Raw genomic sequence first — 13,259 nt, 5'->3', positions numbered from 1 at the left:
GGGCACCAGTGGGGTGGAATCATCCCTTTCCATGAGCCCCTCAAGAATGAGGACTGTTTTTTTCCTTTTTAATTAATATCTTATGTGTGTGTTTGATAATAATGATTACATAGATGTTTGTACATATGTCTTTTCTATTTTTTTATTATTTTTATATTTAATTATGGTAACACACAATAGGGTTTGGTGATGTTAAGTACATTCACATTGTTGTGCAGCTGTCACCAACATCCACCTCCAGAACCTTTATTTGTCAAAACAGAAACTCTGAGCCCATTAAAAAATAACTCCTCATCCCTCTCCCCCAGCCCCTAGCGCCCACCATTCTATATCTGTCTCTGAATTTGACTACTCTAAGTACCTCATATAAGTAGAATAATACAGCATACTTTTTTTGTGACTTGCTTATTTCACTTAACAAAGTGTCCTCACCCATGTTGTAACATGTATGAGAATTTCCTGTCTTTATAAGGCTGAATAATATTCCATTGTATGGATAGACCATACCTTATTTTTCCTTTTATCTATCAATGGATACTTCAGTTGCCTCCTCCTTGTGGCTGTTGTGAATCATGCCACTATGAACATAGGGGTTTAAATACCTGTTTAAGTCCCTGCTTTCAATCTTTTTCGGTGTACACCCAGAACTGGGGTTGCTGGATTGTATAGTAATTCTATGTTTAATATTTTGAAGAGCCATCATAACTGTTTTCCATAGTGGCTGCATTTTACAATCCCACTAACCATGCCAAGGGTCCAAATTTCTCCACGTTCCCACCAACACTTTTTTGTTGTTGTCTTTAATCCCCATCCTGACAAGTGTGAGATGGTCTCTCATTGTGGTTTTGATTTGTGTTTCCCTAATGACTAGTGTGTTGAGCATCTTTTCAAATTCTTATTGGCCATTTATATGTCTTCTTTGGAGAAATTAAAAAAAACTGTCCAAGTCCTTTGCCTGTCTTTGAATTGGGTTGTTTGTTTTGTTGTTGTTGAGTTGTTGGAGTTCTTTATATATTCTGGCTATTAACATCTTACCAGATATATGATTCCCAATTATTGAAAGGCTTTTCATTCTTTCACTCAAAAGACATTTAACAGTGTCCTTTGATGTAGCCCCATTTATCTATTTTCTTTCTTTTTTTTTTTTTGTCCTTTCCTGTCATATCCAAGAAATTCTTGCCAAACTCTGTGACATGAAGCTCTTCCCCTAGGTCTTCTTCTAAGAGATTTATTGGGTAGCTCTTACATTCTGGTCTTTGATCCATGTTCAGTTCATTTCTGTACATGGTGTTAATTAGATAAGGGTCCAATTTTATTCTTTTGCATGTTGATAGCTAGTTTTCCCTACACCATTTGTGGAAGAGGCTGTCTTTTTCCATTGAATGGCACTCTGGTGAAAATCATGGGACCGTATGTGCAGGTTGATTTCTGGGCTCTGCGCTCCATTCCACTGGCCTGTATGTCTCTGTTTATGACAGTATCACACCATTTTGATTGCTTCATCTTTGTAGTAAGCTTTGAAGTATTATTGACTTCTAGTTAATTCAGGTGTGGTTTGAGAATACATGTTGTGTAATCTCCATTCTTTTACATTTATTGAGATATGTTTTACAACTCAGAATATGACTTACCTTGGTAACTATTCTGTGTGCACTGAAAAAGAAAGTGTATTCAGCTGTTTGGGGTAGGCAGTCCTGTAAATGTCAAACAGGTCTAGTTGGTTGACAGTGTTTTTTAGGTCTCTTCTACCTGATTTTCTTTCTACTTGTTCTAGTAATGATGGAGAAAGGAATGTTGAATTCTCCAACTATAGTTTTGTACAACAACATGCAATACAGAAACAGAACTATTCCATTGTCACACTCCCCCTTTATAGCCACATCTGGCCTCCACCCCAACCCCTAATCCCTACCAAACACTGTCTGCTTTTTGTTATGGTCCAGTTTGTTGGGAAAAGTTTAGGATTACCCCTGTTATTTCAACATAAGTATTAACAGTCTGTCTTTACATGTGTTTTTTAAAAGTGTCCCACTTTGACTAATAAATTTAATCCATTTTCTTTTATTGGGATAACTAATATATTTGGGCTTATTTTGTCATTTTAGTTTAGGTTTTCTGTCTCCCATAATTTTGGTTTTGTTCCATTTATGCTTTTTGTTTGATTTATTCTCTCTCTCTCTTTTTTGGGGGGTTCACTTAATTTTCTGCTAAGTGTCAGAGGCATACAATTCCATTTTTATTCTTCTAATGGTTAACTTAAATTTTGTATACATATTCAAAAAATTAATTTATGTTTGTTATTCAGCATGTTATATTCTACAATACCTAACTTGGGACCAATTTTATGGGCTTTATGTATATTAGACCAGAAAGCTATATTGTGCTATGAACATCAGTTGGAATTATCCCCTGCATCCTAACTTTGCTCTGGTATTTCTGGTAAGGCCTTTGTCCATGTGAGTTATCTCTGCAGCCACACAGTCCAGTCCTGAGAAGACTAGTTCATCCGACACATTGAAAGCCTAACTTGTGCCTGGCTGGCGTAGCTCAGTGGATTGAGCGTGGCCTGGGAACCAAAGTGTCCCAGGTTCGATTCCCAGCCAGGGTACATTCCTGGGTTGCAGGCCATAACCCCCAGCAACCGCACATTAATGTTTCTCTCTCTCCCTCTCTCTCTCTCTCTCTCTCTCCCCCTCTCCCTTCCCTCCCCCCCCAAAAAATTCTCATCTTTGTATTCCTCATCCCCACCCCAACCATATCTACAAAAGGTACTCAATAAATAGCCAAATTGATTTAAAAAAAAAAAGCCTAACTTGTACTGGATCACCCAGAAGCTAATCTGAGACTCCTGTATCTGCTTCCAGAAAGGTGTGGTAATAAGAACCAATTCAACTTCCTACCTGAGTCTACAAAAACAAAAGGATAAAACCTGTGAAACAATGGTTTGAGAGCACTGGGCATCAGCCAGGAGAGGACAGTGATCCTTTGGAAGAGAAACCCAGGCAGAGCCCAGCATTCTACTCAAGTAGAGGAGATGAAGCTGAGAGTCCACAAAGATAAATTGTTAAAGATCACAAGTCAGAGTGCAGAGAGGGGACAGCTGCATGAAAGGCCTCTTGAGGAGGTGACGTATGAAAAAGTAACAAAGAGTCCAGAAAGGCAAGTACTGAAGAGAAACTAATACAGGTAATAGGAATATACATGAGCATGGCATATGCAAAGGTTCTGGGGTTATAAAGAACTTGGAACGTTCAAGAAACTGATGGATTGGCATGGCCGAAGATAGCAATGGAGGGAAAGTAAGAGCTGGAATGGGTGTTGGAGACAGAGATAGGGAATTTGCATTTCCTTGTACGTGCAAACAGAAGCATTGGAGGTGACTAAACATTAGAATGACACAGTTGAATTTCCACTTATGGAGATAATCCTGGCTGACTCATGGAGAATGGATTTAATAGATAGTTGGAGGCATGGATGGAGGCACCAGCCAGGATGCTGACTTACAGTCTGGTGAGTGACGGTGGTTGTCTTACATGCAGTGATGAGTGGCAGGGACATTGGAGAGAGATGGGTGGAGTTGAGGTATATTTTGAAGGTAGACGTCTTTGGAGATAGACTTGATGGGATAGATATAGGGCTTCAGGAAAGGAGGAATCAAAGGTGAGTCCTAAGTTTCTCTGTTGAGTAATTGGGTGTGGGAATTGGGTATGTTTGGAAAGGGTCAAGGGCACTACTTAAGACATATTAAATCTGCACACTCTGAAACAATACAAACTGGTGTTCCAACAGGAGCCTTGGATAAGACCAAACTGTCACCAGCCATCTGAACTATGTTCCATTCATGAGATCTAATAATGTCATCCGGGGAGACAGCATAGAAGAGAAGAGGACTTGAAGATGAGCCCTGAGGAACTTCAACCTTTGAAGTCACATGAGGAGGACCCAGAGAAGAGGAGTGAGAGGGAAAGGACACTGGGGTTGAGGAAAATGAGGGACAACTGGCCACAGAGCCACTGAGTATGAGTGTAAGAATGAGGAAGAGCAGCAGGCTATGTCCAACACTGATTAAGATGAGGGCAGCAGAGTGTCCACTGGATTTGGCAACAGAGGCGTCACTGGTGATGCTCAAAAGAAAGGTTTTGGTGAAGTTAGATGCTGAGACTGGAATGTACTGAGTAGTGAATGGCCTACTGGTAATCAGAGGCAAACAAATTAAAATAACAAGATATTATTCTCTATACATTGGACGAACAATGATTTTTAATTTAAAAATAAGCTTTGAGCAGAGAAGGATAAATATTGTTGGGAATATAAATTGAAAAAGCCACATTGAAGGGTAGATTGTCAGTCTGTTGAAAATAAAGAATGTATTTACAATATTTTTTGAGAAACTGTTATATAAGAGGTAATAGTTGACACCTACAGGGGGTAAATAGACTTAAAAGATACAATCTCTGCTCTCTGTGTACCTAGAATTTGGTTGAAAGGAAGAGAGCAAGGGGGCCAAGGCAAGGGGGAAAAGCTCTACCACCAAGTCCAGCAAAAGAAATATTGCATGTTAAGGCAAAATGCAATGGACTTCAAAGAAAATAAGATGTTGCATGAGGTTGGGGTGTTAAGGAGAGACCTCTAAACACTTCAGACCAATGTAGGATGTGAGAGACATGCGTAGGTGAGATACACAGGGATGAAAGTGTTTGAGATGTTTGCATGAGAGAAGGTGTGGAGGGAAGAAAGCCAATGCGCTTCAAGTAGCTGGTAGAGAAAAGAAGTTGCTTTGACTGAATCTACCTCAGCCTAGATTTACACCAGAAAGCAGAGCCTGAGAAAAGGATTTGCCTGCAAGATGATGAAGAATGACTGAAGGGAACAGGAGTGGGAGCTGGGGGAGTTGAAGCAGGGAAGCCAATGCAAGGGTGTGTTCCTGGGCTTAGACTGCCATGGGAGACTATGACACAGTCCTGCTGGGACTCTCTGAGGATCATGTAGATAGAATGCATCTCAGAATTACCTACTGGAGAGCTGGAAGAGGTAGAATTTCCCCACCCACTCCCATCTCCGATTGGTGAAGGTTTCTTCTGGAGCAGCTCTCGTGCATGCATGAGTGCCAAGCAGGTCCCTGCAAGTATCCTTCTCCAGGTGTCCTAGGTGCCCCAGAGCAGGGAGAGATGGTTGGTGCAGCCAAGATGACATGCTGTCAGGTTAAAAGTTCTCAAAGCACAGCAATGACTGAGAAAAAGGTAGGCTAACAGGGTATAAGGTGAGGTTCAAGGTGTTATCCCAAAGACTCATGGGCAGTGAAGCAACAGATGGTAATGCCAGAAGGATAGGTCTTGGAACAGATTGTGCTTGGCTAAGAAATTGAACTTAGTTAGCAATAGGTACCCATTGCAAAACCTGACAACTCCACTTGTCACATGCAGAGAAGGGCAATGTTTCCTGAGGGAAGAGCCTGTCGTGCTCACACTCAGGTTCATATGTGATTGGTGAAGTGCATCTGTAGATTCTATTACAGGCTTCAGCTGAAGTAACCCTCACAAAGTAGACAATGGGCTTAAAAGCATCCCCATAAAGATCAAAGGTTCTACTAAAATTCAAAGAAGTATGAATGATAACAAGAAAATCTCACAGGGGCCCTCCTACTGCCAGCCACTTTAGAAAGTAAAAACAAGGAAAATACAATGAGTTCTAAGGAGCTGCCTGAAAAAAAATTCAAACCAATATAAGTGATTCTTCGAAACATGGATTGATCTGCATTCTTATTGTTAAACAATTAATCTTAACTAAAGTATAGATTATGTGTCAAATTATTAACTAATGATATTAAAAATTCATCATGATTATTGACATGTAAAATTACATTTCACATTTGTCTTACCCTTTAGATTTATCGTTGGGAGTACATACTACAATACTTATAATGAACATGCATACAGTTAATAAAAAACATTTTTATTGAAAGAGTTACATGAAATATCATCTCTGGGCCACAGGTTGTCAGGAGGAGCATTTGAGATGTCGACTTAACTGGACTTGGCCGCTGCGTGGATGGTGGGACAAGATCAGGCAAGAATGAAAAGTGACTCTCAGGTTCCATATGGGGGTGACGCTCCAGCATTGGGTGTGGTGTGCCAGTGTGTGCCTAGAGGAGGCGGTTTTGGGTGCTGAGCATGAGGTGGGCATCAGTGCTCCGTGGTCTCTAACAATGACCTAGAAAGTTCTCTGACTGCTTGATCCTCTGTCTCCGAATCAGCCACCCCAGACCCAGGTGGGATTCACTGAAATCCCGTCCAAGAACTGAAAAAGAAGTTGGTGTTGTAAGTTTTGCCCCTCTCCTTGGTGAGGATGACAGGCTGTCCCACCTCAGAGGAAGTGGCTATGAACCAGCCGGGATAGGCGACCGACTGGAAGGTGGAGGTGGAGCCCTCTATGCTGTGCAGAAAGAGAAAGGGCAGCTGCGCTTCATTCTCCATGTAGAGGTCCATTATCTTTTTCTCCTAGGAGCAGGAAAGAGGCCTATTAGACAGGATTACTGGGAGGAGGGAGCTAAACTAATTCAGCCTTGGGAGTGACTGCTTTCCCCAAAGGGAGGGACAAGAGGAGGATGACAGGTGTCAGGATAGGCAACATGCTGGTTCCCCAAACCAGGTGCTTCTGATTCTTCGAGACAACACCATCTTCCCCGAAAACAAAGCGGGGTTAATTATCTCGTAGGTGTTCCTGTTAGGCACCCATCTGCAGGTTTGGGCCAGGTTCACAGGATTCCCAGTCTCTAGTGGGTTTGTTTGCACATTGCAGCATCCATCATGACCCCTAATGCTGCTTTCAGTGCAGGGACCACAGATGTGAAATCCACATGATCCAGACTAACATTCTCCCCTTGTCTCTTCTGTGTGTGGTGGCCTTTGCATAATTGGGAGCATCCCACCATCTCAGAGGATTTCTAGAAGGCAGTTAAAGAGGATGGAGAGTAGAAAAGCCACCAGTCCCAGGCTTTCTGAAGCACGCATCTTGTGGGAGTCCTTTCTGGTGTTCAGAGGGTACTCTGAGAGTGGAATAAGTGTTACAGCCATTCCAGAGGTAGCATGTGTTGATTTGGGGATCAGCCAACTCAGGCTTCCTTACACTTAATAATCCAGGATTGAAACAATGTTATTTTTATTCAGCAACACAGTAAATGAAATAAAAACTTGTCTCATAGTACTCATCAGATAGTACTGTTTCATTAGCTGCACAACCACTCACCTTAAGCTGCAAAGTAGGCTGGCCCTCAGTTTCTGCACAGAACAAACAGAGGTCTGTGTCCATGACTCCCAAGTATATCAGGCTGCCTTTTCCTTCAATAGGGACGTTTGCATCTGTGCATGGTAGTGAGGAAATGACGACTGGAAATGGAAACAGATGTCAGGCCCCAGGCAGCAGGAAGTCCAGGTCTGCCTAACACTGGGCTACTCCCGTGGCCAGGTCTGCCCTGGAAGGCTCCTCCAATTAGCCATGTGCTAAAAACCCTCCGTTGTAATTAGAAACTCATTTCCCTTTTTCTTTCTTACTATCAGAACCCAGCTGTCATCAGGGCACATAGCTTCCCAAAAATAAAAATAAAATTCCCCACCACACTTGCAGCTAACTTTGACCATGTACTTAAGTTGTAGCCCATGCGCTACAAGTGGAAGTGTTTTGTGGGATTTCCAGAATGTTCTTCAAGGGGAGCCAACTCAGCTGGGAGGAGCTCCTCCTTTATACCCTGTATCTTCTTCCTACAATTAGGTGAGAGTTGAGGTGGCCTTGAGATTGATAAGGCATCATGGACTCACCACGTTCGCCTCAGCTTGCCTGCTCAGGCTTCTTTCACATGAGAAAGAAATCTATGTTATCTTATGTAAGTTGCATCACATGGGTAAATCAGCTGAGTTTATGTCACTATCAGCTGAATTTATTGCTGGCTAATTGAGCCCAGGAGCCCAGGCAGGGGCTCCTTTTGGGCAGGGAGCAGGGAATTTATCCACTCTCACATTCTCGAATGTACACTCAGGACAAGGCAGACCTTGTCATGGACCCCACGGAAAATGAGATGAAAACTGTAAGAAGAGAAATGGCCAGAACCACAATAAATTGTAATACCTGCTCTGGGGGAAGCGACCAAAGCCTGGGACAGTAGGAAAGAGACCAACTTTAGAGGGGAAAACCAGTAAAGACCTTTCTGCAGAGGTGAAGTCAATCCGGGGCCTTAAAGCTAAGAGGAAGCTAGTAAATGAGGAAATGGGATAGAGGGTGGGGGACGGAGTTGGGAGGGAAAGTATTACGGGGAAAGGAATGGTCAAGGCCACAGGTGGAAAAGAGCTTGTTAAGTTAAAGGCCTCAAAGATGACTGCAGAGGCTGGGATCTCCCCACCTCCTATGTACCCCCACCCCCCCACCCCAAATCACAAACACATGGGAATGATACTCTTCAATTAACCCAGGAAGAGGGTCACTCGTGATTCTTGGTGGAGGACGGTTAGAGGCAGCACAAACGCGGCAGGATGGGGGGCAGTGAGGATGCAGGGGCTGGACTCCAGATGAGATGATAATCATAGAAATAAGGCCTGTTGTGCATGTAGACTCATCAGTCTTTGCTGATGGACTGGCTGGAGACCAAAGAAACAGGAGTCACGGGTTCCCCTGCTCCTGGCTCAAGCGGATAGGACCATGGTGGTGACAGAGATGGGGAAGAGTGAGTTTGTCAGCCGCTCCGAGAAGTCAGATCTGTAGTTTCACTCAGGCTAGACAAAGTTAGAGGAGTCCAAAAGGACACTAAACAGGCATGAAACGTTCATCTGGGTTGAAAGCATTAATGCCAGAGTGACAGAGGTGACTTATCAACCCAAGAGACAGTCTTGCAGCCCCTTCACTCGTGACAGAGTGGCTGTATACTGAGCTCGGAGGGTTCCCAGCACTGGGACATTTTACAGAGGAAGTGGAATCAGAAAGGAGGATGTGGACCACAAGAGAATGTTCTTACGGAATGAGAAGATGGAGAGTGTTCAAGAAAGGAAGAGTTAGCAGTCGTGCTGACTGTGGCTAAAGAACCAGATGTGAGCACAGAGAAACACACTGGGTGTCCTTGGAAAAAGGAGCTCAAGGGGAGGGGTCAAAGGTCAGTTTAGACATGAAAGTGTTTGGGGTAAGCGTGAGCAGGAGGTGACATGGAAACAGTTCATATAGTCAGTTCCTCTGTGGAATTTGGCCATGGCTGGTGTATAGAATGGCACATTGTGTATAGGAAAACAGAACAACAGTCGGAAGAAATGTGGGCATCAGGAGAAGCTATTTAACATTTATTAAGCCAGGAAATACTGTGTCAGAGCATGTTTTCCAGTGTCAGAAAGGACCCAATAGACAGAGAAAGGTGGGGTATGTAGGGAACAGAGAGATGGGATCAAACACTGAAGTCCTGGGCAAAGGGAAAGAGCTGAGTTGGACTTTCCCCCTAGCTTTATTGAGGCGTAATTTACATGAGATGAATTGACTTTTGATGGGAGAAAGAAATATTCTCTGATTTCCTAGAGGAGAGGACACCAAGTTAGGAAAATGCACAGGTTTGGTGGTGGAGTGTGAAAGTGTTCAATCTGAGGACATGGTGGCAATGGTTGAAATTTAAAGGAGAAGCTCCTAGGAGAAGGTCAGCTGCTGACTGAATGAGCCATCCCCTCTTATCATATTTTCTTTGGGTAAGGGGAGCTGCCCACCTCTCACACCTGTTTCTAGGTACAGGGTTTCCTTTGTGAGCAGGAACCACCTTGCCCTTTCTTGCCCCTCTTGTGGACACTGAGCTGGTGCCCAGAAGTAGGAGAGGCCACAACCAGGCTCATACAAGCTCAGCCTCATCCCCACTGGAGCCGGCGTCCCTTTAAGAGGCAACAGTGGCCCTGGCTGTGTGGCTCGGCCATTTGGAGCATCATCCCCGGCACCTAAAGTTTGTGGGTTCAATACCCCATTGATTCTCTCTCTCTCCTTCAAATCAATAAAACACATCCTTGCGTGAGGATTTTTTAAAACAGGTAACAGTGGCTTCATTGTCACTCACCAGGTTTGACATTGCTGCTAGAAGGAACTGCGATTAAAGAGCTTCCCTCCAGGACCCACACCATCTGGTGAGAATCACGAATACTATATAATCCTGGAGTGGCCTGACCTGCCGGATGACAGCAAAAAGTGCAAAACACATGTGGAGTTATAAACTTCAGGAGCTCAGCTGCACTCTCTAATACAGTGGTCCCCCTTATCCACTGTCTCATTTCCCTTGATTTCAGTTACCCACAGTCAACTGTGGTCCAAAAATATTAAATGGAAATTTGCAGAAATAAACAATCCATAAATTTTAAATTGCATACGATTCTGCGTAGTGTGACAAAATCTCACACCATCCCCTCCATCCCACCTGTCATGGGAATCATCCCTTTCTTCAGCATGTCCACACTGTGTCCACTCCCCACCCATGCATCACTTGATAGCCCTCTGGGTTATCAAATCTGCTACTGTGGTACCACAGTGCTTGTGTTCCAGTCACACTTATTTTACGTAACTGTGGCCCCAAAGCACAAGAGTAGTGATGCTGGCAATTCAGATAAACCAAAGAGCAGCTGTAAAGCATTTCCTGCGTGAAAAGGTGTGCACGTTTGAGAGAAAACAAGGTACATACAGGGTTCAGCACTATCTGTGATTTTAGGCATCTGCTGGGGATCTTGAAACATACCTCCCTCAGATGAGGGAGGCAACTGTGCTGGCTTCTGAATGTCTAGGGTAGGCTCACTGTTCTGAGAAAACAGCTCTGAGGAGGAAGGGAGGGGAACCAAGGCAGGGGCTGGTTTGTGCATCAAGGTGTCTGAAAGGACGTATGTGCATGCACGATCCCCAGGGATTTTCTAGGATGTCAGTGACTTGTCCTTTTCTGAGTGATAGTCTCTGGGTACTAAAATAACCCAAAAGTATTTCAATGGGTCATCTGTATGTAGTTTGTTTCTTCCTTTGCCCCCTTTATCAAAATAAGTAAACAGTTCCAAATATATGTAATAAGACAAGAATGAAAGTGTAGGCTTCATGATACAAACATTTTAGCAAATACCACTATAACTGAGCAAATGAAAGGGGCCCTTGTGCCCTATTGTTCTTGGGGAGGCTGGACAGAGACTGCCAAGCTGGTCTGTAATTTGCCACTTACTTTGTGGGGTCGACATGTTGGCTTCAGGGCTTTCTGTAAAGAGGACAAGGTCAGGTAGGTGTTCACCAGGAGATTGTGAGCAGCTGGTCTTGTGGAGGAAGGAAGGAAGAAAAGTGTGTTATTCATTGCTCTCCCATCCACCTGGATAAATTTGTGTAAATATCATTTGGAGGAAGATGCCCTGAGATCCTGTCCTTGGTGCACATTTGAGACTAAGGATGGGAAGAGCATAGTCCAAAGCCAGAGACCCCCAAATGGAAGCTTCCTTCTCTGTCATGACTGGATGGTCCTGGCTTTCCAGGCTGTGATGGCCTTGGGGTGCCCTCCACCCATCACATCTGGGATTGCTAGGGGATTCCAGAGCATCCCCCAGCAGCCTTCTAGGACAACAAGTTTCTAGGTTTAGAGGAGGAAGGGAGTGTGTATTCTCTATTTAGGCCTCGACAGCTGGTAAGTGACCAATTACCCTGACTTCAAGCTTGAACATTCAAAATAACTCTCAGCAAGCCTGTCTCTCTGACCCCCATCTCCCCCCATTCCCCATCCAAATGGGCATCTCTATGGATCCATGGACATCCACTGGCTCCATTAGATGTTTCACTGTCAGACGGCATCTCTCTGGGCTTTGAGTTGGGGAACCAGGACAGTTCCCCCAAATGACCACAGACTCCCTACAGTGAGAACCAGTTGTTCAGCACTCTCCCTGCCTCAGGGCCCCCCATGTTCAATTCTACTGTTATCCCTAGGAGGGAGTAAGCAGCCAGCTATGCTTGTGGAAACAGCCCCAGCTCCTCTGATGCCCTGTGCCTCAGACCCCAGGCCCCTCAGCCCCAGAGGTTCCTCAGGATGAGACACAGAGCAGTGAAAGAAGCTGCCCTACACATGGCTTCTGAGCGGCAGAAGTTACCTCCATTCCAAGAGATGCTCTTGTCCCTGGGCCGACGTCAGACTACACCAGCTGTCTAGGACTCCTGGGCCTTTTAATGGGCAAGAGGGTCATTTCCTGGTTCTGGGCGTGCCCACTTTGTTAAGAAAGCTGGTCTAGCATAGAGATCCCGTGAAGTGTCAATGAGTGACTGTGTGGCAACACAGGTGTGGCCGTTCTGGGGTCCTGTGCTAACCAAAGCAGTTCAAACCAAAGCAGTTCACGTGTCAAAGACAACCATGATGAAATACAGCCAAGGCCAGATGCATTGTTACAGAGGAGAAGTTTCTTCCGGACCGCCTTGGGGACAGAGGTGTGACTGTCTTGATTCACCGACTGCATGAACCACACCTCATTCACATCTGATTGGGAACATCCACCATCTCCTTGTAAGTAACTCTCCCAGGAGTTTTACATAACCAACATCGAAAGCTTGTTCTGTTTGTTAAAGCTGTCAGAGATGTACCTTATTAATCTTTTAATCCTCACAACAACCCTTTAGGGGCCATTAATTTTTATTTCTCATGCAAAAAAACCAGAGGCCCTGAGAAATGACAAAGCTTACCTAAAATCACATAGCTACTAAGAAATTTAGCCACGTTAGAAGCCAGATCTGTCCATTCTTAACTACTGTGAAGAGTGTTTCCAGAGGCTGAGATGCAGGCCTGTGTCCTGTGATGGGTTCTGAAACCTGTATGGTGCCCAACAGAGGGGACTAGTTGGGTAGGAGGGACCTGGGAGGCCTGTGGCTTCCTAACTCTGAACGGGGGATCACACTCAACCTCAGCAACTGCATGGAAGGGAATCATTACCCTTGAAGCCCAATATTGTCCATCATCCCTGAAAGTTAAAAAATCCTACTCATTCTATGCCAAAATCTGCCTCCATGTAAACTCGTAACTACTGGCTTTGGTTCTATTCTCTGAAATCCACTGTAAGCTCTCTCCCCTGGAGTATTGCAATAACCCTTAACTGGTCACCTTGCCCCTGTCCTCACTCCTTACAGTGAAATGTCCACCCAGCCATGAGCAGGGGTCAAGGACGCACTGTGTCATACTGGGCCCCTATCAGAACTCTCTAATGGCTTCACATCGCACCCAGAATAACAACCAGAGTCCTCACCACAGCCCACCT

At 44.4% G+C, this 13,259-nt stretch overlaps 1 protein-coding gene across 1 annotated transcript; it reads right to left on the bottom strand.

Annotated features, from left to right (window-relative positions):
- Window positions 1-6,275: 6,275 nt before the first annotated feature.
- On the bottom strand, window positions 6,276-12,165 carry IL36B (interleukin 36 beta). Its single transcript, XM_045827277.1, has 5 exons — window positions 12,108-12,165; window positions 11,201-11,288; window positions 10,067-10,174; window positions 7,246-7,385; window positions 6,276-6,497 (listed from the first exon to the last, which is right to left on the bottom strand). The coding sequence occupies exons 1-5, from the start codon at window positions 12,111-12,113 to the stop codon at window positions 6,276-6,278; spliced, it is 564 nt and encodes a 187-aa protein (XP_045683233.1). The 5' UTR covers window positions 12,114-12,165.
- Between the last annotated feature and the right edge of the window lie 1,094 nt (window positions 12,166-13,259).

The sequence above is a fragment of the Phyllostomus hastatus genome, unplaced genomic scaffold (genome assembly GCF_019186645.2).
Source record: "Phyllostomus hastatus isolate PE091 unplaced genomic scaffold, TTU_PhHast_1.1 phas_scaffold_78, whole genome shotgun sequence".
In the NCBI taxonomy this organism is placed as follows: domain Eukaryota; kingdom Metazoa; phylum Chordata; class Mammalia; order Chiroptera; family Phyllostomidae; genus Phyllostomus; species Phyllostomus hastatus.
The sequence above is the reverse complement of the archived record's forward strand: the minus strand, read 5'-3'. Positions and strand labels throughout refer to the sequence as shown.

Excerpts from the sequence above, each read along its gene's own strand:
- IL36B (XM_045827277.1), bottom strand. Across the intron at positions 7,386-10,066 it reads TAGCAGCAATGTCAAACCTG|TCGTCATTTCCTCACTACCA; the intron begins GTGAGTGACAAT and ends TTCCATTTCCAG. Across the intron at positions 6,498-7,245 it reads AGCCTACTTTGCAGCTTAAG|GAGAAAAAGATAATGGACCT; the intron begins GTGAGTGGTTGT and ends TCCTGCTCCTAG.